General features: G+C 41.6%; 1 protein-coding gene across 1 annotated transcript in view; it reads left to right on the top strand.

Annotated features, from left to right (window-relative positions):
- Positions 1 to 4,423: 4,423 nt before the first annotated feature.
- Positions 4,424 to 23,190, top strand: part of FOXO3 (forkhead box O3) — a 153,418-nt gene continuing 134,651 nt past the window's right edge. The window contains exon 1 of the mRNA XM_045009660.1: positions 4,424 to 5,384. Within this exon, the coding sequence (XP_044865595.1) occupies positions 4,815 to 5,384 (570 nt within the window). The 5' untranslated portion in view covers positions 4,424 to 4,814. The remainder of the gene's footprint in view (positions 5,385 to 23,190) is intronic.

The raw sequence follows: 23,190 nt of genomic DNA on the forward strand, positions 1-23,190 counted from the left end.
GTGAGTTTTAGGGAGGGACTTGAAGGAAGAGAGTGAGGCGATCATGAAGACTTTGGGCTAAATTCTGCTCAGTTTACATGATGAATTCAGGTACTCCTGGGATTGTAATAAGCAGCATTTAGCCCATTTACCTGTTTTTCATATTGAGTTTTGTGCAGGTAAAAACTGTAAGTGTTATTAATTGAATTTTCATTCTTCGTCTACACCAGGGGTTCTCAAACTGGGGGGTCGGGACCCCTCAGGGGGTTGTGAGGTTATTATATGGGGGGTTGTGAGCTGTCAGTCTCCACCTCAAACCCCACTTTGCCTCCAGAATTTGTAATGATGTTAAATATATAAATAAGTGTTTTTAATTTATAAGGGGGGGGTCACACTCAGAGGCTTCCTAAGTGAAAAGGGTCACCAGTACAAAAGTTTGAGAACTACTGCTCTACACAGCAACAATGAAGACACTAAATTCTATGTGGTGCTATGAAGAACTGGCGAGTTGTTGTAACTCCCTTTGATAAAGACTATATGGCTGACATGTCAGTGGACTTTTAAAAGGAAGGATGATCTTCTTGTTAAGGCCCTGGATTGGGACTCAGGAAAATTAGCTTTAATTCCCAGCTCTGCCATAGACTTCCTGTGTGTCTTCAGAAAAATCACTTAATCTCTCTGTCCACCAATTCTCCATCTATATAATAGTGATAATGCTACTTCTTGTCTCCTATACTTTGTCTATCTTGCCTGCTTGGATGGTAAACTCTTTTGGACATAATCTGGCTCTTACCATCTATACATATAGCACACATACATAGTATATATAGCATCTAGCACAATAAGGCCAATCTCTTTTGGGGTGCCCAGCATGCCAGCATAACTATGCCTTCAAATACATTGGTGGGGCAGAGTCAAAGTTATGTCTGCTTCCTACCCTCTCCTACTCCCCTGCACGAGGAAGGGACATAGAAGCTCTCCAGAGCCTGCTACCTCTCTCCCCAACCCATATGCAGAAAGTGGAGATACATCCCTTAGTGTTCTCACCATTCTCCATTAAATATGAATTTTCTTTACAAAATATTTGTTTGATCTCTTTTGGAAGGTATTTATTGACACAGAAGGTGTGCCAGCCAATCTAGATTTTAACAAATAGTCTAGTTCATAGATTTCATAGAGTTTAAGTACAGAAGGGACCATTTTTAAAAGAGATTCTAAGTAACTAAGCATTTCAGTCCATGCCAGGACTGTGCCCTGGTAGTCAAGAAGGAAGCCTGGTCTCTTCTTGTGATATGAATCTGGAAAAAATGAAAGTGGGCCTAACCCTACTGGTAATTCTGGCAAATTAATTCCAACTATACAATGCTGGTCTCATTGAATACTGAGCTATATAAACTTTTCTTAAATAGGAGGAATTATGTTTAAAAATCTCAGTGCACACCCCAGTCACTGGATAGTCCAGGGGAATATTAGGAGAGAGACCCTATCACCTATAGGTCACTGGTTCCAGCCTGTGAACTACTGAAGATCCTTACCATTTAGTGACTGCTCAGAGATGAACTGGTGGTCTAAGCTCTTTGTAGAGTGTCTAGCAGCATGGGATCCTGAACCATGACTGGGGATCCTAGGTGCTACCACATTATAAATAACACAAATTAATAATTAGCTTAGTTCTTAGCGGACAAATATCGGTGTCACAACTGTACCCTTGGTGATATCCTTACCAGAGACTGAACTACCCTTTAATTCCTATAGGTGGCCTCTGCAGACATGCCCACAGACTCAAACCTTGATGAGTCTAAATGGGGTCATATTTTGAGATGTGTGTTAACTGCATTGAAATTTCCCTTTGTTGTTGGAACCTATGTTTATCCCAATTAATTCAATGTCCCCATTCCATCAGGAAAATTGAGGATTACTTGTATCCGTATTAGAATGTACTAAATCTTGTAGTTGACATCTAAATTATATCCTATATCTGTTGAAGTTTTGCCCCCTATAATAAAATAATGGTGAAAGACTCCTAATAGGAGCGACTCAAATTTGCAATGGAGACAAAATACATAATTAGGGCCAAATTCTGAAAGCCATACCCAGTTTTGGCTTACTGAGAAAGGCATGCAGCATTAGAGCCTCGCTTTTTTATAACCATTTAAAATAAAATTATTTTAAACACTATTGCTAATCCATAATTATAAATAAACCAAGGATAATTTTATTTGTCTTCTGAGCTAATTCTATTTTTTTCTTCTGCCATGAAACACATTAGAAGCAAATCTATTTTTCAATAGGCAGTTGTCTATAACTGGTACTTGGGAAGATGCTATTTTTGTATTAAATCAAATTTTAAAAAGTAAATACAAATCTGTGCAGTACTAATACATTTATGTTACTATGTTATATAGTTATACCTACATTTATGTTACTAGTTCTATATCTGGTATACCCGTTGGCTTTGCCAAACTGTAGAAGTAATTAGCAGAGCCTTCCTTTGAGCTATTTAGGAGTGGTTTCTATTACAGTATGTACTCCAAAGAGGAAGTCAAGTGGAATTATATGCAGATACATACATGTCTGAACATGTTCCCCTAGTCACTCAAAGTGCGGAATGAAATTTTGAAGAGACACTGTCACGTTTATATGGCGTAAAATATAGGTTTTCTAAAAATAACTTATACAAAGTTTAAGATCAAGAGAAATAATTCCATGAATGTAGAACAAAAATTACAATGAAAACAGTTTTTAAAACAAAACCAAAGCAAAGCAAAAAAACAAAAAAACCCTCTGTTGTGTTTACAACCCAAACGTTACATGGTAAAATGATTACAAACAATAAATATTGAAATAATGTTAGTGGATGAGCACCTAAGTGAATCTGACTAAAATTAACTATAAACAGAAGTGATACTAATTAGTCTATTTGCATTGTCTAATATGAGATAAATGCAGAAAGTAAACAAACAATATAATAATAATATAAAAATACAACGTTGCACTTTAAAGCAACTTCTATATGAGAATCTCAAAGGACTTTACAAACAGTAATCAATTATATCCCATAACTCCATTATTAAATAAATACATATACATATTTTATAGATGGGGAAACTGAGGTACAGCAAAGGAAGTGACATCTTCAAGATCACACAGAGACAGTGGTAGAGTGGATTAATAAAAAAAAAGTAAATAAGATGTTCTCCCATCCTCTAGTTTGAATAAATTAAGATGTGTGTAGCCAGGCAATGGGCTTTTAAATATTATATAGTTAATAAGGTGGTGTCTCTTTAAGTCTGTATAGATTCGCAATGTGATTCTTGGCCTGATACCATATGACACACTCTGAATGTCCTGACTTTCGAGGAGTTAAAGACAGACTATTAACAGTGCATTTGCTGTTGACAGAGACAGATCTATATGATAACGCAGGTTTCTGTAGTAGTCTGGAAACTTGCCCCTCTGCTTGCGGCTTAGATCATCAGCCCTCCCTGTGGGCGGGGACAAGGCTGCTGTATGGTTAGGTTGAGTCTCGCTGCGTGCGTCTATAACTTTGTGTTGCTTGCTGCTGCTGGTGGATAGGAGAAGGAATGTGGAAGTCAGTAGAGTGCAGGGTGACAGGCTGGTCGGGCGAGCTGCAGCAGCAGCAGCATTATTTCTCCCTGGCAGATCATTTGCTTTTCGCCTTCTGTTTACAGAGGTATCGTGCGGTTTTTTGCTTTCTCCTCCTTTGCCTTTAAAGGGAAGGCGATTAGAAGCTGAAGACGCAGCAGCAGCAGGAGAATCAGGAAACCATGCACCAGCGCTGCTTTTTCCTCCTGTGAATCTGGATCTTTATTTTTGCTGGAGAGGGTAGAGGTTGCTGCTGGTTCTTCCCCCTTCCGTCCTTCCCCTGCCGATGTGTCTTTCTCTGTCTCTTTTGCCAGTGTTTTTTAAATGACTTGAGCGAAGGGGGGAAAAACTGTCAAGATGGCAGCAGCAGGAGCAAGGAGGTTATGAATGTGGTGTTGATGCTGGAACAAAACCCATCCTCTTGGCAGCCCTACGGAGGGCTTAAAGCTTCTGGACCTGTTGGAAGACTGGTGATTTGATTTGTTTTTGTTTTGCTTTCCTCGCCAGAAGGGTAAAAAATCCAGAGTGGCGTTTTCTTCCCCTGTTCGGTTGGTTGTGAAATTTAGTTTTGTATATAGAGATCTATATATTTTTTGCAAAGTGGAATGCATAACTACGGCAAATGCTAGTGTGCAATTGGAGGTACATTAAGACTTCAGCTCCCTTTGGGGCGTTTTGAAGGAGGAAAGTCATCAATGTAATTTGAAGGACCCATCTCTTTTCTCCCCGGACAGAGAGAGAGAGAGAAAGGAAAACGGCTACCAGAGCAGCCGGGAGCAGGCTTGGTGGTGTTGGACGGGTCTCTCTCCGATGGATACAGCGTGATTGCCAGTGGAGCACTTCTGCAGCTGCATGGAGTGAAACATAAACAAACACACACCACTGAGCTGCACCAACTCCGCTGCGTTTGGGCTGCTGCTGGCGCCATCCCCCCACCCATCGGGATCCAGAGGCGCATCTGGAACCTCTGGCCTCGCCTGATCCCTTATTGATCGCCTTGTGATTATTAGTAGTATTGTGTGTGTGTGTGTGTGTGCACTGTCTGCTGGGAGAGGGGGCGGGGGAAGGCAGGCGGCTGCAGGACTTTAATGGAGAGCGGCATGGTCGCTCGCTCCCCCCTGCCTGGTAGGCACTGATCCGCAGCGGCAGGAGGAGGATTGGGGTCCGGACCTGTCAATCCCATCGCAGCACCAGGAGGAGCAGCAGCAGCGGGAGGAGGGGAAGCAAAGATGGCAGAGGCATCTCCCCCTGCCCCCCTCTCCCCCCTGGACGTGGAGCTGGACCCCGAGTTCGAGCCCCAGAGCCGGCCCCGCTCCTGCACTTGGCCCCTACAGAGGCCTGAGTTGCAGGCGAGCCCGGCCAAGCCCTCGGAGGAAGCGGCCGCGGACGCCGCCTCCATGATCCCCGAGGAGGAGGACGACGAGGAGGAAGGGGGCAGCTCGCCCATGGCCATCGGCAGTGCCGTCCCCGGCGGCGGAGGGGAACCGCTGGCCCCGGAGGAGGCGGCCCGGCTGCTGGCCCCGCTGGCCGGGGTCGGGACGGAGGGCTCGGGCCAGGCCCCCGGGGCAGCGGCCGCTGGGGGCAGCGGGCTGAGCGGGGGGCAGCCGGCGGCGGCGCCGCGGAAATGCTCGTCCCGGCGGAACGCGTGGGGCAACCTGTCCTACGCCGACCTGATCACCCGCGCCATCGAGAGCGCCCCGGACAAGCGGCTCACGCTGTCCCAGATCTACGACTGGATGGTGCGCTGCGTGCCCTACTTCAAGGATAAGGGCGACAGCAACAGCTCGGCCGGCTGGAAGGTGAGGGGGGCCGGGGTGTCCCGGGAGCAGGGGGGGCTGGAAGGTGACGGGGGCGGAGTGTCCCGGGAGCAGAGGGGGGCGGGGCGGTGAGGGGGGCCGGGGTGTCCCGGGAGCAGAGGGGGGCTGGGGGAAGGCGGGGGGGCTGGAAGGTGAGGGGGGCGGGGCGGCGAGGGGGGCGGGATGTCCCGGGAGCAGAGGGCGGGGCGGGGAGGGAGGCAGCAGAAGGGCTGGAAGGTGAGGGGGGCAGGGGGTACCCCGAGGGAGGGGGGACCGGGATGTGCCCCGGGGGGCGGGAGTGGCACTCAGCACGGGGGTTAGGGAGGCTCTCAGGAGGCGGTACCGGGGTCAAGGTACAGAGAGGGTGCCCGGCGGGAGGCAGAGAGGGTGGGAGGGTCCCCGGGGGGAGCTGGACCGCGCTCAGCCAGTAGCAGGCCCCTGTGCGGCACCCCCGGTGCGCGGGTGCCGCTGGTGGCTGCCTGGAGCTCGGTGCGGAGGAGCTGGCGCGGGATGGGTCGGAGGGGCGATGGGTGACCGAGGCGCACTAGCCCGGAATTAAAGTAGTTAACTGCGGAGGAGCAGCAGCGTTTTAGTGCCGTGTCCGTGGAGCACAATCCTGGGATCCCAGCCCCGCGCTTCGCAGGCAGCGGGCTCTTCGGTGTCCTAGCCGGGGGAGGGGGGAAGGATCGGTGCTTTCCTGCCTTTGAAATGCAAGACGCAGATACTCGGAAGAGACCTTGGACTCTTGAGCCTCTCAATCATTTGAACTCCTCGCCTTGTACCTTCCTCTTCCTTGGAGTGACATCTGCCAGGCAAACTCTGCCTTGCACGGCTCTCCAGTTAAATATTAAACGTGGGAGGCACCGGAGGCCAATGAACTTCCTGAAAAGCTTTGGTGAGACTCCTCTTCGTATTGCTTGGTTGGCCGGGCCCCAGCACCTGCTGCTGACTGAACCGGTAGCTGATGTTTGCTAATTTGAGAGTGACCCAGGCTGCCTCCACTGTGTACTAGCGAAGCAGGCGGCTTCTCGGCTGGGAGAGGGGTTCTCTGTTTAGATGAACTTGGGTGACTCCTCTCTGCTGGCCCATGTCAGTTTCTTTAATGCTCGAGGCACGTGGTTTAAAGGGTGTGTGTGGCGTGGCCTCCAAGATCACAGAGACCCTGCTGCAGTGTGCTTAGCCTGATGTGCTTAGCTTGATGTGCACCGGCAACCTGAAATCTAGTCAGTTAAAATGAGTTAAAAGTACCGGTAATTGCAGGGACTGCATCTGCATTGGAGTCCCTGTCAATTTTTGGGGTTTCACAATCACATTTTCTGAATTTGGAAAAAAAAATAGTCCCCCCCCCACCTCTTCCCTTGCTCTGCAGAAGACTCAGCCAGACCTGAAGGAGAGCTCTGTGCAAGCTGGAAAGCTTGTCTCTCTCACCCACGGAAGTTAGTTCAATAAAAGATATGGCCTAACCCACCTTGTCTCTCACAGAAACAGTGAAAATTAACTAAATACAGAGGAAACAGTGGGAAGACTATGCACGGAATGCTGTCAAATGCACAAAACAACAAACTGAAAAATACAGACAAATATATTTTCTTTAATTTTTTTCAGTTGTAGGAATCTTAGCAGTTGCACGTGACAGTAGTAGCCAAAAATATACAGATGCAAATCTCAGAATTCAAATATAGAATTACTACTAGTTTTTCAAGAAAAATTCAAATTCCTCTCTCCACCCAAAAAAAGCCAAGAAAGGTGTATGCTTTTCCTTAAATTAATTAAAGTTAAATTAATGGTGGAATTCTTTAACGGGTGACTTCTCTGAATGTTTGGCATTTTTTCCCTGGTACGTTAGTGCATATAGGGACACTATCAATTGAGAAATCACACATATCTGAAAATATTATATACAGTTTTTACAGATCACACCTATGATTATTATAATGTAAAGATATTAGAGAAAAAATCATTTTCCAGATTTTTTACTTTGTGCATGTGAAAACACATTGTGTATAGTCAGGCTTTTGCTTTTGAAGATCACTTTTAAAATAAAGGTCTTACTGGTAGCTAATATTGGGTAGACAACATTTTAAAAGTACTTTACAAAACATGTTTGCTTTGGTATTGCATGCTCATCTATTAGTATGCCACTTGCTAAAATGCCATTTCTTTAAATGTTGCAGCTGCACAGTGAGAATGGGCACTTGCATGATGTAGGTCATATTTACAAAGGAGGGAAGACTGATTCAGTTAAATTTCATCATGTTGCCACTATGTGCCATTTATAATTGAGCGTCTTAATGGATGACAGGAGGAGGATTCTTGAGGAAGTTTTAGCATATTATATAGATGTTAACTTTCTGATTGAATCTCTATTTGATTTGAATAATAGAGAGCTTACATGATATAAAACAAATGAGTTGGAAATGTTGTATAAGCTGGAAGATTCTCATGTATTCTTATGCTAGTAACCCATTCTTATGTTTTGATTTCTGAGTCAGACATACTACTAGGAAATTAATTTGAATACAGATGCAGGATTTTCACCCTCCCCAAATGGAGCATTACAGGAAAAATGTTGGCACTGCAATTGTCTCAGGCTAAGGAAATATTTTAAGAAAAAAGGCCAGTTTAATTCAAGACTGATATCTTAAAAACAGATGCATTTTAAAATTAGATGCCTATTTTATATATTGAATTGGATGAGGTTCCACAAGCACGATAGAGAGTGTGATAAGGCTTAAATCTAATATGACAATCCTTTTTTTCAAATATATACCTTTATGTCATTTGCAAAAACATTGGTTTCAGACCTCAGCTGTTCTATCTTATCTGCTATGACAAATCCAGTTTTTTGTTGAATACTTTGAGTTTTCAATCAATGATCTCAAATCAAATGGAACTAAAAATTATAAAACAACATATAATGTATAGGGTCTGATACTACTTCCATTGAATTTGGTGGCAAAACTCTCACAGACTTAAGTGGAAGTAGGAACTGGGCCATCGTGCAAAGTGCTTACATTGATTAGTATGCTTAATACACTTGCAGTTTTTCTGACAATTTATACTTTTAATTTGATATTGATTCCATTTCTGTGCAGAATTAACTGGTACTTGGAGCTAATTAAAATGTTAAAAAACTTGGATCCTTTGAGATTTCACTGATATAATTTAGTTCAGAAGTTTCTCACTGGTCTCTAAAATGACCTTCATCAGAAGATGAGGGCACATTAGAAGCTCAAAATCTTGTTTATGGTTGAGTGCAAGTTGTCTTTGAAACTGATGATAACATGTTTGATTTTGTTAGCAATCTGTGTATATGTTTGTGTGTGGCTGATAGGAACGTGATAAAGCAGGGGAAAGAGAGGTCAGGAGCTAATAATCTGCCAGGCATCCCAGAACAGAGATTTTAATTTCTAACAGGATTAGTGTTCTTTTTAAGCTGTGCATATGCATTTAAAACAGGGATCTTTCTATTTCTTGACTGGAATATCAGTTACTTTATATGGAAACATTCCTGTTTGACTCCATCTACATCTCAAAGGGTTTGTTTCCACAGTAGCTTGGAGAGTGATTCCCAGCTTCTGCACACTAGCTCTGCTTGAGTTAGCATCTAAATAAAGAAGCATGGGTGTGGCCGCAGAGGTGGTGTCTTGTGCTAGCCGCGCAAGTGCAGTCCTACCCAGTGCCCTGGGAATCTATTCAGATGGCTAGACTGAACTGCTGCCCATTTTGCCGCGGCCACTCTGCTCTTTTTAGGCGCTAGCTCAAGCAGAGCTAAGGAGCGTACTTCTACTTGTGTTGGGAATTATACCTCCCAGCTGCTGTGTAGACATACCATTGGTATCTAAAACACAGTAAATGAATATACACTGTTTTATCATTTTATTTCCCTCATAAGAATGGGATATAACTGGTTAGTGGACATATGACTAACCTGTTCACTTTGGACCTTGGGAAAAGTCACAGGGAAACTGAGATTTCAAAAATGATAGAGATATGTGTACGAGAAAGCCTTTTACCTTAGTCTACAATTATTTTATTATATAGATAATTTCAGCTTCATAGACAAAGAACACATTTAACAGTGTTATTCCTCTCTTGCATCAAAAGGGGAAACTGTCATTTTAAGTAAAGGTGAAAAAGCTAACTTAGTTTTATTATCATACGTGTTATATATGAAATATTAATTTTGTTTCCAGTGTAATCAGCAGAACATACTTCATAAAAGTAGCTTAGATTAGTCTCCCCAAAACAATTACTTTAAAAGCTATACATTAAAATTACAACTATCATTCAACTGCTTTTTTTTTTTCCCTGTGGTTAGGAAGACAACATTATGTTTCCTCTAATTCAGATAAAATTTGTCCAATTCACACACCAACAGGCTGATTTGTTTCCCCTCCCCTCCAACAACCCATTGGAATGTTAGCTTATCTAACATTGGTTGGCAGCTAACTAGTGCAGTAATATATAATAAATCTTCCTAGGTGCAGCATGCTGCATACACTCCCATGCAGGTCTTTTCAACCCTAACTTATATTTTTCCAAACCACCCCACAATTATTTAGATATATGATTCAATAACTGCTCACTGCTTCGAATAGTGATAAAAGTGAATGTTTTAGTTTTTGATGTCTATGAAAAACATGCTTTGAAAGAAAGAGACTGTGCATGCTCTGTTGTACAGAAGCACATGTCCTGATAGTGTCTTGTCAGTGTGCAATATGTAAGGTGAATCTTGTCGTTACTACCACAGAGGTTCCTGTTCACCAGACTTGCACGTGTTACAGTTTTCTAAATATCAGAGGGGTAGCCGTGTTAGTCTGGATCTGTAAAAGCAGCAAAGAGTCCTGTGGCACCTTATAGACTAACAGATGTTTTGGAGCATGAGCTTTCGTGGGTGAATACCCACTTCGTCCGATGCAAGTTTTCTAAATGAAAGTATCTAATGCCACATCAAAATGCTGCATTCAAAATGTGAATTCACAAAATCAGTGTATCAGAACTGATTTTTATTTACTTTGTTAAATTGTTCAGGATTCAGTAACTTTCTTTGCTCAATATTTTTCATCTGCCCTGAAATGGTATCTTCAGGCACCTTTGTATGTAGGTTGGAGGAATGTGCAGTTTCACTGTAACTTCTGTAAGTACTTTGGTATCTCTTGCCATAATATTTATTTTGTAACTTCTTATGGCAATACTCTGTGAAACTCATTCCTTCCTCTACATGAAGAGTACACTAGAGGGACTATTTTCCTCGTTATTGAGCAGAATCCCAAGACTGTGAAATTGGTCCTTTATGAACATCTACCAGTAATTCCCAAGTTTAAATGCAGACCGTTTGTTTTGTTTTATTTTTGTATCATGAGCCTAATAAAGTTTTCCACATGTTCCTTATGAAGGATAAAGACCAGTTACTAGTATGTGTAATTGTTTTTGGAAGCTCTGTTTTAAAAAGATAACACCGAACATGAATATACCGTAATTCAACTTTGTTTTTAGTGACTGTAAAACCTACCTAGACGTTGTAATTGTTGAATGTCAGTGAGGACTTGTCTACATATGGAGTTATTCTATAATAGCTATTCCTGATTAATTTCACATGTTGAAACTCTTATTCTGCAATAAGCATGTTTCATTCCAAATTAGCTTAATTCACTTCAAAGTGGATTAAGCTAATTCAGAATAAGGCACTCTTATGTTAGAATAAGAACATCCACACATGCAGTTAATCAGGCATAGTTAATTGGGAATAGTTAATGAGCTTTAAATTCACATCCTGCCTTATTCTGGATTATTTCTTATGTGTAGACAGAGAGTCCCACATATCTTTGATATGAGCCTCTGTCTACGAGATTTAGTCATCCATCTAGGTATCTGGTAAATGTGTCAGGAATAGTTAATCAGGAATAGCTATTCTGGAATAACTCCCCATGTAGACAAGCCCTCAGTGACATCCAAGGTCAGCACTGTTTTTGAAAGACTATGGGGAGGGAGCAGCACCAATCTTTTCACTTCTCACTTCTCTTCCAGTAGGAACTGCATGTAGCTTCTCTAAACCCTGGCCTACACTGAGGGGGGGATCGATCTAAGTTACGCAACTGAGATCGACTTACTGTGGTGTCTTCACCACGGTGAGTTGACTGCTGCCGCTCCCCTGTAGACTCTGCCTGCGCTTCTCGCGGCGCTGGAGTACAGGAGTCGACAGGAGAGGGCTTGGGGGTCAATTTATCGCATCTAGACTAGACGCGATAAATCAATCACTGCTGGATCGATCACTGCCCGCCGATCTGGCAGGTAGTGTAAACATATCCTAGGGGTATATCTACACTACTCACATTACAGCACGTCTGTGGCAGCGCTGTGACATGGGCAGTGTAAACACACTTTATTGCCTGGGGAGAGCTCTCCTGGCGATAACACCCCCCCACCCCCCCGAAGGAGTGGTGGTAGGTTTATCGCCGGAAGCACAGCTCCTGGAGATAAAGCACTGTCTGTACTGGCGCTTTTCAGCATGAAAACTTTTGTCACTTGGGTGTGTTTTTTCACACCCATGAACAACAAAAGTTTTAGCGCTGAAAGTGGCAGTGTAGACACAGCCTAATAGGAGCAGCAGAATGAAATTTACCAGAATTGCATCAGTTGCACTCTGTGCACTACGTCCGTTTTCTGGGGCCCTACTATCTGGAGTAATTGTTTTCCAGCTTTGTACTGTATTCTTAATTTTTATGTGAAATCTAAAGTAGTTTAATCATTCATACAGAAATGGACAAGGAACTGTAGTATGACTGTTTAGATAGCCATTTAGCAAAGCACTTAAGCACATGTTTAACTTTAAGCATGTGAGTAGCCCTTTGGGACTTTTGTGATATTACTCAGATGCTTAAAATACATATTTCAGAGCTTTGCTAGATCAAAGCCTTGGTGTGTTGTGCTTTAGTGAACAATTTAAGTGAGTTCGTTCAACTTACTCAGAACTGAACAAAATAAAGAGACAACACAGTTCCTGCCCAAAATTCTAAATTGGCAGATTATGCAGTTCTCACATCAGATGGATGGAAGATGATCCACTATTAAAATGGTAGATCTTTTTTGCTTTCTTTTTAACCTTCCAGTAGAAGTCAGATGTAAGTAATAAGTCACATAAACTGATGGTCATGACCATCTTACATCCATTATTTCATCTTATATCTGTTAACTCATCTACCTATGCTTTAGATATCTGAATAACCTACATTAAAATTTCTCACTTTCTCCAACATGTGCATCCATGTAGTAGCTATTGTAGGTGAGATGGAGCTATTTGACAGTGTTTCTCCAATGATATTCTACTGAGGAAGGCCTTTACTGTGGGCCTCTCTGATACAGATGTGAGTCAGCCACCTCAGCTGATGTCGCTATCCCGAAATAATCACAGGTTCTGAAAATGTTAAGTGATGCCCAAATAGCAAGTCTCGTTCACAGCAGAGATAGACAAAACTCTTGATAAGTATGCAGAATGGGCCTACTTGATAACAGGACACTCTGGGGTTTGGGTTGCTTTTGGTGTGGGTTTCATTATGGCTGACGAAACATATTGCAGTGGTTATTAGCAGCTTGTCAAATTATATGCAGAATCATTCAGTTCAATAATACTTGCTCAGCACTACAGCAGTTTAATGAAAATTATTTTAACCTTTTATCTCCTCTTTTTGTGCTATTTATGCTATTTTATTTTTGTACACTTTCCTGACCGTTACTACACGCAATAGTTCTCAGTCCTGTCTAGGCTAGGAAAATGTGTTGTGTTTAGCAAACATGATAGCTAACACGTGTTAATTAACATGTTTTTTAACACCACGTAGCACCTAGGGTAAACAAAGACAGTGGCCTAGTTTTCCTTTACTCTATGGTCTGTTAGAGCAATGTAAGTTACAGGAGTGGGTGGGTGAGTGAGATTCTGTGGCCTCATTGTGCAGGAGGTCAGACTAGGTGATCATAATGGTCCCTTCTGACCTTAAAGTCTATGAGTCTGTAAGGGTGCCTTAAAATGAGATTAAGATCCTTTACACTGCCACAGAGATGTAAACCAGCCTTAATATAAACAAGACACAGGCTCGGCAGTGTTTAAAAATGTGCTAGCTGGTTGTTGTCAAGCCTAGATTCCTTTCTATGATTCTAGAGTTGACCATGACCAGCTAATATGTTACTGAAGGTGTTGTGTCAATGGTAGGTACAAAGTCATGTTTAAAAACTTGTTAGCTAACGTGTTTCCTAACATGTTTTGAAACACAACTTATTTTCCTTGCCTATACTGGACTTCTACATACCTCTATATTATTGTATATTTATCATTATGTTTTATTATGTTTTCATGCTATGGTAGGTTGGCCTCTGTTTTTCTACCACATGGGATAAATTATTAAGAATAAATTATTTAACTTGAATAATTTTGGAACACCGCTTTCATGGTCTAAAGGCATTTGTTTATTTTTAACTGGAAGACCTTCTGTATTAGTTTGATCTATATTCCTCTAACCATACACTGGCATCCTTATAGTCTGAGAGTGTGCACTCCTTGTATGACAGCATGGGACTCTAGCTCTAGACAGAGACTTCAGATCCTCCAAAGCCCCCTCCCATTTTCTTTTTTTTTTGAGCAAGGGTAGTTCTGGACCTGTTAGTCCACTTGATTACCTGAAAGTAGAGATTTTCTTCTTTCTGGGTGCTCAATCAGCACCTGTACCCCAACGTTAACAGTCAAATTCAAACTTAAAATATTGTTTATTGAAGAACTAAAGAAAACAAGCAAAAGAAGAATCTGAGTGTAATTTTGTTTAGCTGTGAGAGATGAAAAGCCATGGTAGTACAGACTTTGATGGTATGTCTACTCTGAACAGTTAACTCATGCTCTTACCTGATTTGTAGCCTTAACTTCCTCTACTATGCACACAGAAAAACCTCAGGCCTGAGTTTGGGGTGCTTTAAGCCCAGGCTAGCTTACCTGACTGGGGGTGCAGGTTAGAGCCCAGGCTTCACTTTATCTCAGTGTGGAATCCATCCACTTTTCAGTGAGGATGCAGATAAAATCACTCAAATACTGATATTCCTCCAATTCCCTTCTCAAATTCTCTTTCAATTGACACAGTTGACTGGGAAAGAATCCTAGATCATCTCAGCCCAAAGAGCCATGTGTTGTACACTCAGATGCACATGAGTGAGTGCAGAAACAGTGAGGACACAGTAACACAGGTAGGACTTTGCTATGGAAATGCCCATACCTGGGCTATGCTAACTTGGGTGCTCAGACCTGAGTGCCAATCAACTGTGTTAATTGTGTGGTGTAGGCCTAGCCTGAGACTTAGTTTCAAAGCTAAAAATTTGTAAATTTACCAATTATTTGCAAGCTCCTCCTCTCTCAGGGTGAAATTTCCCCCAGTGCTAAGGTTCAGCACAAGGCTCTATGCACTACCTAAGCCACACATAAGTCCTTAACATAGTGATGTATAGAGCCTTATGAGTAGGGGCCTACTTAATTCTCGATTTTGCGGATTTCACTGAAATTGTGAAATATGGGATTGTTTGCAAAATTAACCTTCAAAATATAAATATGTTTTATTCATAAATGTGCTGCAAAACTTCTGTGATTATCACAATGCAAAAACGGTTGACTATAGTGTGATATCACTGCAATCATCATAGTGTAAAGTTGATTGAGAGTGTCTGTCAAGTTGCATGACATAGACTAAAGTGAGCACAGTAGTCATTATAGTAGATCGTTGATTGAGAGTGTGTCAACACTTATGACAATAAGTGAGCACGACAGTCATCAGGAGTGAAAGGATCGTTACTGCATATAAAGATGGCCAACAAATCAAGAAAAGGCAAAAAACATTTCAGCTTTGGGTCGTGTGAAGCAGTACCTAGTAAGAACCTTACATGGAGACGGTGGTAAACTGTTTCGTTCATCTTGCAACCTGACTCTAGTTTTGTTCAGAAAAAATACGATCAATCGTCATTTTGATTCTGAATCACCTGTAAACAAAAAGCATGTGCAGAAGCTACAGATCAGAACACAAAACTAGCGACTGTGTCCACTAAAAAGAACAACTGAAAGTAGTTTAGCAAAAAGGAAGTTACAATGGAACTAGTGGAGGCTTTCACTGCTGCCAACATACTTTTAGAAACAAATGGATAATCTGAAACAAAGAGAGTACTTTAGAAATCACGTACCAAATGCTGGTAGTTTCCCATGTGCAAACAAATTTTGCCAAGATTATCTAGCAGAAGTAATTGCGAAGCATGTTCAGTCTACGAAATCTGTGCTGGCAGAATATAATTCCATTTCAATTGTAGCTGATGAAGCAAAAGATGCACACGATATGTATATACTCCATTTTTTATTTGTACCTGTCAGCTGGAAAGACGACTGTATGCCTGTATGCCGGAGCCATTCAGCTTGAGTTGGTAAATTTTTCAACAGAATCACAAGCTTTAGCAGAGGTAGTTGTAAACTACAGTTTAGATTTCAGCAAGGTCTCAGCATTTCTCTCTGACGTGATGTACATGTGCAGTGCTTTCTCTGATGTACTACAAGGAACGATGCCCAGTGTAATTCATGTTACCTTTAATGCACATTTCCTTTTAATGGCCATTGATATCTGGTGCACATGTTTCCTTGATGTGGATATGCTGGTTTCTTCTTTTAAAAAAATATTCAAGCATTGTGTAGGCTGTAAACTACGATTCAAGGAGTTGATGGCCAATCAAAGTGGTAGCTAAGCAGTGATGCTTCCACCTGAAGTGATTACAAGGTGAAATTCATTGTTTAATGCAGTTGCTTACCACCATGCAAAGAATATTAAATACTACCAGCAGCACTTTGTGTGTGAGGCGCTTGAAATCACACCAGGCACACAGTCTTTGCCTAAAGTCTCTGAGCAACATTGAAGACCAGGTGAAGTTTGTGGCTGAGAATGCAATCCAGTTCATGCAGCTTCTAACATGGTTTGAAAGTCGGCAAGTTTTGATTCACAAAGCATTCAACAAACTGATAGATCTGATCCGAGATATGGCATCGCAACAACTTTCAGACTGGCAAACTGAAAATAGCTGCAGGCAAGAAGTGTTCCAATGAATAGCAGAAAAGTTAAACCACTTCTTCTACAGGTACAATCAGTCACTACCACCTCTATTTAAACAACCAGCTGCCTACTTTTTGAGTGCTGTTCACTTTTTCAGCTCAAATCAGGGGCCTTTTCTGTGTTTTGACCCTGAGGTAATTCAAGCAATACCTGGTTGGGAGAAAGATAATGACAGTGAACGTGCTTACCTGACCTTTGTCAAAGAATGCCAGATGCCAGTAAAAGTAACTGAGTTTTGGGACTCTATTTCTGATTGGTTTCCAAATCTCTACAAGTTGGCAAAATGCTGCCTTACAATTCCTACCAATTCTGTGGATGCCTACCGTGCAGTTTCAGTGTATGGACAGGTATTCACCCCACTGAGACAGAAGATGTCAACTGCAACTGCTGGTGGATGCTGCATACTGGAATTTAACAATTAAAATGGACTATTTTATTTTAGTAAGCATATATTTGTATTTCTAAGCTTTATATACAGCTTTGTGTATTATACTTTATTATTATTATGATTATTAATTTATTTAGCAGCCTTCCTTATCCAGGGCGACTTACAAAGGTGATAGTAATATAGTACAATACCTGTTGTATATATACTATATGAGTTTTGTCTTTTACCCTTATCTTTATGGAGAGCTTTGCTGTACAAGATACCTGCACAGTTATACTGTCTAACAGCTTTCACCTGTATAGAACATTTTCGTTTTAGAAGGGGTAGAGTCATCTGCCACAACTTCCTTTTTATTCAGAAGGAAGTAACCTATGTAAGTCCTTTCTAACATATACTTTAATATAGCTGTACTTGAGAAGATCATTTTGACACAATTTCAGTCTGTGATTGTAAGCGTTGCTGTTTCAAGGGCTCACTGTTATCCTTGCTGTGCTGAAAACTGTTTGATTACCTCATTCTGACAATACAGTTCCCACCCTCCCCTGTTTATCCACACAGATCAGAAGCCTCTGCCTGGGGGGAGCTGCTAAATTATAGTGCAAATTCTAGTGTTGCTTCTTTATACCCTGCTCAGTCATTTGTTAACACCTGACATGGAATCTGACCAATATGCATGGCATGTTCATAACTGGAAACATAGTAATGAGTCTCCAAAGTCTCATAATTAATCTGCTTTGCTAAATTAGACTAATACTGAAAATAGTAAATTCATTTTTCCTGCTAGCATAAACATAGAGGGTTCAGAGGGTCTCTAGTGAATACCATTTACAAATATCTCAAAGCAAATTTCAATTTGACGTCAAAAGGAGCTTCCTGTGCTCAACATCCGGTCCAAGTTGGACACTGAAAAAATAGAGACAGCCAAAATCAGTGGTCACTCTTGGAAATGTTGCCTTTAATCTGTGGATATACGTATGTGTTCTTTGTGGATCAAGTTGTATAGATTAGTCCACTCTTCACCAAGACTGCTACCACAAAGATAGTTGATTTCCAATCTCGTACTATCTATCCCCAGCACCACCCCTGCATTTCATCTAGACCCCTTCTCTGCATCTTTCTCTCATTCATTTATCATTTTGATTCTGGTATCTGTATCTATGTGCAAATTTGAAAGGGTGGTTCTGTCTGTTCAGTATTATTCTGGCAATGCTATCAATTAGGTGGAGTCAAAGAAAACATAGTTGTACTTGTGAGCATGACAACAAGGATTTACTGTTAATAAGCAAGGCATAGCTTACAATGGTCTGAAAAAAGTCGAGAGCTTTTAATATATGTACTAGCAATATTTTCATTTAATTCAGAGATGAATATTTCCTTTAAATTCTTCAGACAAAGTTTAATCCATCAATCCGGCTTTTTATTGATAGTTTCCCCAGTACATTCTGATCCTCTAATCAGCTTTTTTTTTGGTAAAACTGCAGCAGTCATGAACAAAATGCATCTACATCTGGAGCTCTCCAGTTAAATCATTCACTTTCAGAGATGTTACAGAAAATGTTGGTTTCAGACAGCAGGATAGGTTTCATGTCTGTCTCTTTCTTCTTCGTCTTCGGCTTTGTTGCTGAGAACCTCCCTCTGGTTTCTTGTGTCTACAAATTCAAGGACTTGTAGACATCCATTATTCCACCTTCTGCTTGGTGCTGTATTGGTCAATGCTTCTCTCAGTTGTTTCCAACAGTCTCAGAATAAAACTCCAAATGACTGAGGCCCTGGTCATGCAATGAGAACAATGCAGACACACTTTGCACCTCTCTGGACCCACATTATTTGTCCAAAGCCATTTGGCAAGGTCAAAGTCCTGGATTCTTGGAAGAACTTGTAATTAGCAGGTTGTACTTGAAAATTTCTCCTCCAGGAAGGTAGCTTTACAAAAACAATCCATCTGGAAGTGTGGATTCCTCACCCCCACTTTACCTCTTTTTCTGCCCATGCTTTTGAATAGAAAAGTGTTCAAGTTTCTCCAGTTTATATTGAGAATATTTGCTTCTGGTCTAACAGTTTGACCTCGGGTATTTATGGAAGTTGAATTTCCTGGTTCTTAAATTCTTGCTAAAGGATGGACCTACCAAAAATATAATTCAGATCAAAACTTTCCTAAAGTTTGTGTGAGTTGATGCCTGAAGTTCTGGTATAGACCCATTTCTAGCATAAATATATGTTTGCTGGCACCTCATGGAGGTGATTTACCTGTTGTATTCATTGGTTTCTTGATAAGACCAGTACATAAAGTGCCTTCTGATAAGAAGAGAATATTGCAGTACAAACAATGCCTTTGTGAGGCTTTTAACTGGGCTCCTAAATTGTCAATTTTTCTGGGAGTGGTCACACAGTGGGCACAGTGGTGCAGTTTCTTGAAAGCCTCCCAACTGCCATTTGTTTTCCTAGACTGCTCTAGACTTCAGCTAACTTTCAGAAAATTTTCCAGGAAATTTGCAAGAGGAGACAATGCTGTTTCAAGTCATTGCACAAGATGTGTAAACTGAGACATGTAAACTCACCATCCCAGTTTTATGCAACAAAATCTGTTATGCTAGAAGTTTCACTATATTCTGAAGCTCAAAAACCATTTGTCAAACAGGTCAGGTTTCCAACTGAATGGTAGTCTTTTATTCATCAAAATTACAATTCTATGAATTTCCCATAGCCACCTGCTACTTTTCAGTAGTTTGGGCTGTAAACATAATCAAATTAAACAGGCGTTTACCCTATCCAAGAGTGTAAAATTGAAATAATCTCAGAGAGTTGAATGGCTAGGGCAGGAGATTTCAAATTCTGTTTATGCAGTGACTAACATCTCAAAATCCAGCATTATTATTGTTGCTGTTGTTATGCTGACAGTATGTTTATCACTCTGTAAAGCATGCTGTTTCCTGACCTGCTGATCTTACAACTTAGCTCAGCCACAGACAAAGCAGTTCAAATTAAAATAATATACTAGATGATTGCACATGTTTGCGATTGTGTAGAAATCCCATATAGGGTACTGTTTATTAAAAGGCTTTGGAGAAGGGAGTGTGTTTTAAAGAGGTATTTGAAGGGCAAAGGAAGACCATTTTCAATAGAGGCAAAGCAAAGCTGTTTGGGGCATAAGGAGGTGGTGATGTAGGAGGCTTAGCAGGAGTGAGAAGAGGAGTATGAACTCGATGCAAAAAGTGATTAGCTATGAGGTGTCTATAAATTAGGGTTACCAGATAGCAACTGTGAAAAAACGGGACAGCGGGTGGGAGGTAATAGGCGCCTATATAAGAAAAAGTCCCAAAAAACAGGACTGTCCCTTTAAAAACAGGACAGATGGTCACCCTACTATAAATCAGATATACTGGACCTTGAGGTGCAGTTTAGAACATGTGGTAGAATATAATTCCCCCAGTGTCTTTAAAAATTAAAATGTATTTAAAACATATGTTGAATGTCGCTCACCACCCACTCAAGTCCTCCAAAATGCAAATTCCTCGCCCCTGGTATTTTCTTCCCTCTCCGCTAGGACTCAACAACACAACAACTGCCTTGGTAGGTGAGTTGGACATGCCAGCTGGACAGAACTTTTCCTGAGCATACCAATAAGACTTTGTTACAATCTGTGGGAGAATGTGTACATTTTTTTCTAATTTTGCCTGAGAGTCAGGCGTTTCTGAATGTGAAAGAGGAATCCAAGAAGATAAATACTGTGCGTGAAATCCTGGTCCCAGTGAAGTCAGTGGAGCCAGGATTTCACTGCATGTGTATATAATTTAAAAATCAGTACTGCTAGGTAGCAGAGCTAGGCCCCTGTATGGTAAGAACAGCTCCATTTCTACATTTTAGACCCTGGAGGGAAGAAGATGATGCTAATTGCAAGAGAAACTAGTTGACTGTTTTGTACTGTGTTTAAAATGAAGGGGAAATAACACTGATTGAATGACCTATTTTGGCTTCCTCAAGATTATTTTTTTCAATCTGTTCCTGTGCATTGTATGATACAGATTTTGGATCTCACATACATTAGTACCCTTATTTACTAAGAATTTTAGTCTTAGAGTATTAACTGTGAAGTTGCCTCTTGCCATGTGACACACTGGCAACAGTTTTCCTTCTTCTGTGAAGACTCCTTGCCATGCAACACACTGACAATAGTTTTTTGTATAAAATAGTGACCTGTCAGGAAGTGTATAAAATAGGGCACTGAGGGAGCCTAATTTAGAGGTAGTCAGAGCATAAATCAACACTTCTGTCTGCTTGCAACAGTAAAGGCCAATGTAGAGAAATGTTTCCTACATAGTAAAATGAGGCTTATAACGGCCAATTTTTGCCGGTTTTTCATGAGAACAATAAAAAGCATATCCCTCACACAAAGGCAACCCCTTACCAAATTTTTAAGCTCAGTTCCAAAGCATGGGGCCACTAGAGCCTCTAAAAAAAATACTATTGTAAGGTATATTTTTTTAACACAAGCAAAGCAATGTATTTATCCCTGATGTCATTGTTAGAAACAACTGAACATTTTTTGCTAAAACTAAAAAAAATTAAAAATATTACCCTTCAGCAGCTGCCAACATGTGAAACTTTAGCTGTTAAAGTTTGGCATCGTTATAAGCAAGTGGAAACGGTTTTATAATGGGAAGTGTTGCGCAACCTTAAGTATAGGCCGTGCTATTAGTGCCACCTATAATTTACAGTTTTACTTATGAGTAGTCCTGTTGCTTTACTTATGAAAATGTGTAGTTGCTTCAGTAGTCGTATCCATTTCATTGGAACTACTTGTATAAGTAACAAGGTGGATAAAAAACAATTATTTAAAAAAAATAATTTTTTTATTTAAATAGGATTTTTTATTTAAATACAGGTTTATGTTTTAAAAACAAAGCAATTTATAATTAAATCTGAAATTTTGACAACCTATGGTAAGGCCTAAATTTACTATAATCTATTAAAATAATGTAAATTCATTAGAGAATAATAATATTAAGCAGTACATGTTCGTTGCCAATTTAAAAAAAACAAACAGACCACTGAACAGGGGAAGTCACTGGTCAAGCACCTGGAACCAGGGTTTACTGAAGTGCTAAACCAGCTTTTCACAGCAGTAGCCTCTTTTGCAGGTGCAAAGAGAATAGATTTTTTATTTTAGTCTATTAAACTAGTTCAGCTCAATTCAAATTTAGGAACTCAATGGGGAGTTGAAAAAGCAGGAAAGCCTGTTTTCCTCTTCCAATATACTGTACGAATAAAAACCAGGTGTGAGAGGATGAGATCTACTAGTTATAAAATCTTGAAGGGCATGGTGACCAGAAGCAATTAGTTCTGTTTACTAACTACAGATAATACTTCCTTTGTTTAATAATTTAGTTAGTTTTAAATGCAAAAGAGGTTTTGATAATTTTTTTGATAAAATTTTTTCTTATGAATCCAGAAAGGTACACCTCTACCCCGATATAACGTGGTCCTCGGGAGACAAAAAATCTCACCGCGTTATAGGTGAGACCATGTTATATCAAACTTGCTTTGCACCCCACCTCCGTTCCTTGTTCCCTGACCTTCCCCTCCAGAGACCCCCATCCCTAATCACCCCCAGGATTCCACCCTCTACCCAACCCCTCTACCCCCTGACTGCTCCAACCCCTATCCACCCCACCCGCCCCCTGACAAGTACTCACTGGCAGTGGCGGGAAGCAGAGCAGCCCGGCCCCAGTCCGCTTCACCCTGCCAGCTCCTAGCCGCAGCGCTCCGCTTCCCGCCACAGGTGAGTATGGGGGGGCGTCCTTTCCCCAACCTCCCCGCTCCACTTCCTGCCGCAGGTGAGTGCGGGGAGGTTGGGGAAAGGACGCCCCCCCATACTCACCTGTGGCGGGAAGCGGAGCGCTGCGGCTAGGAGCTGGCAGAGTGGAGTGGGCTGGGGCCGGGCTGCTCCGCTTCCGCCGCTGCTGGTGAGTGCGGGGGGATCCTTTCCCCCAAGCCTCCTCCCCCGAGCGACACGGCTGGGGCCGGGGTGAGGGAAGCAGAGCTGGCTGCTCCCGGCCCCCTGCTAAAAGTGCCCTTCCACAGCTCCTGCCCCCCACACCTTGTGGGGGGGAGTCCCTGACTGCCCCCAAGACCCTCTGCCGCTTATCAAACCCCTCAGCCCCGGCCTGGCCCGACACCCTTAACACGCTGCTCAGAGCAGCGTGTCAGAGCTTTACTGTGTTGTATGCGAACCCGTGTTCTATCGAGTCGTGTTTATATTGGGGTAGAGGTGTAGTTTTATTTAACTAATAAATTAAAATAC

This window comes from Mauremys mutica, chromosome 3, assembly GCF_020497125.1.
Source record: "Mauremys mutica isolate MM-2020 ecotype Southern chromosome 3, ASM2049712v1, whole genome shotgun sequence".
Classification (NCBI taxonomy): domain Eukaryota; kingdom Metazoa; phylum Chordata; order Testudines; family Geoemydidae; genus Mauremys; species Mauremys mutica.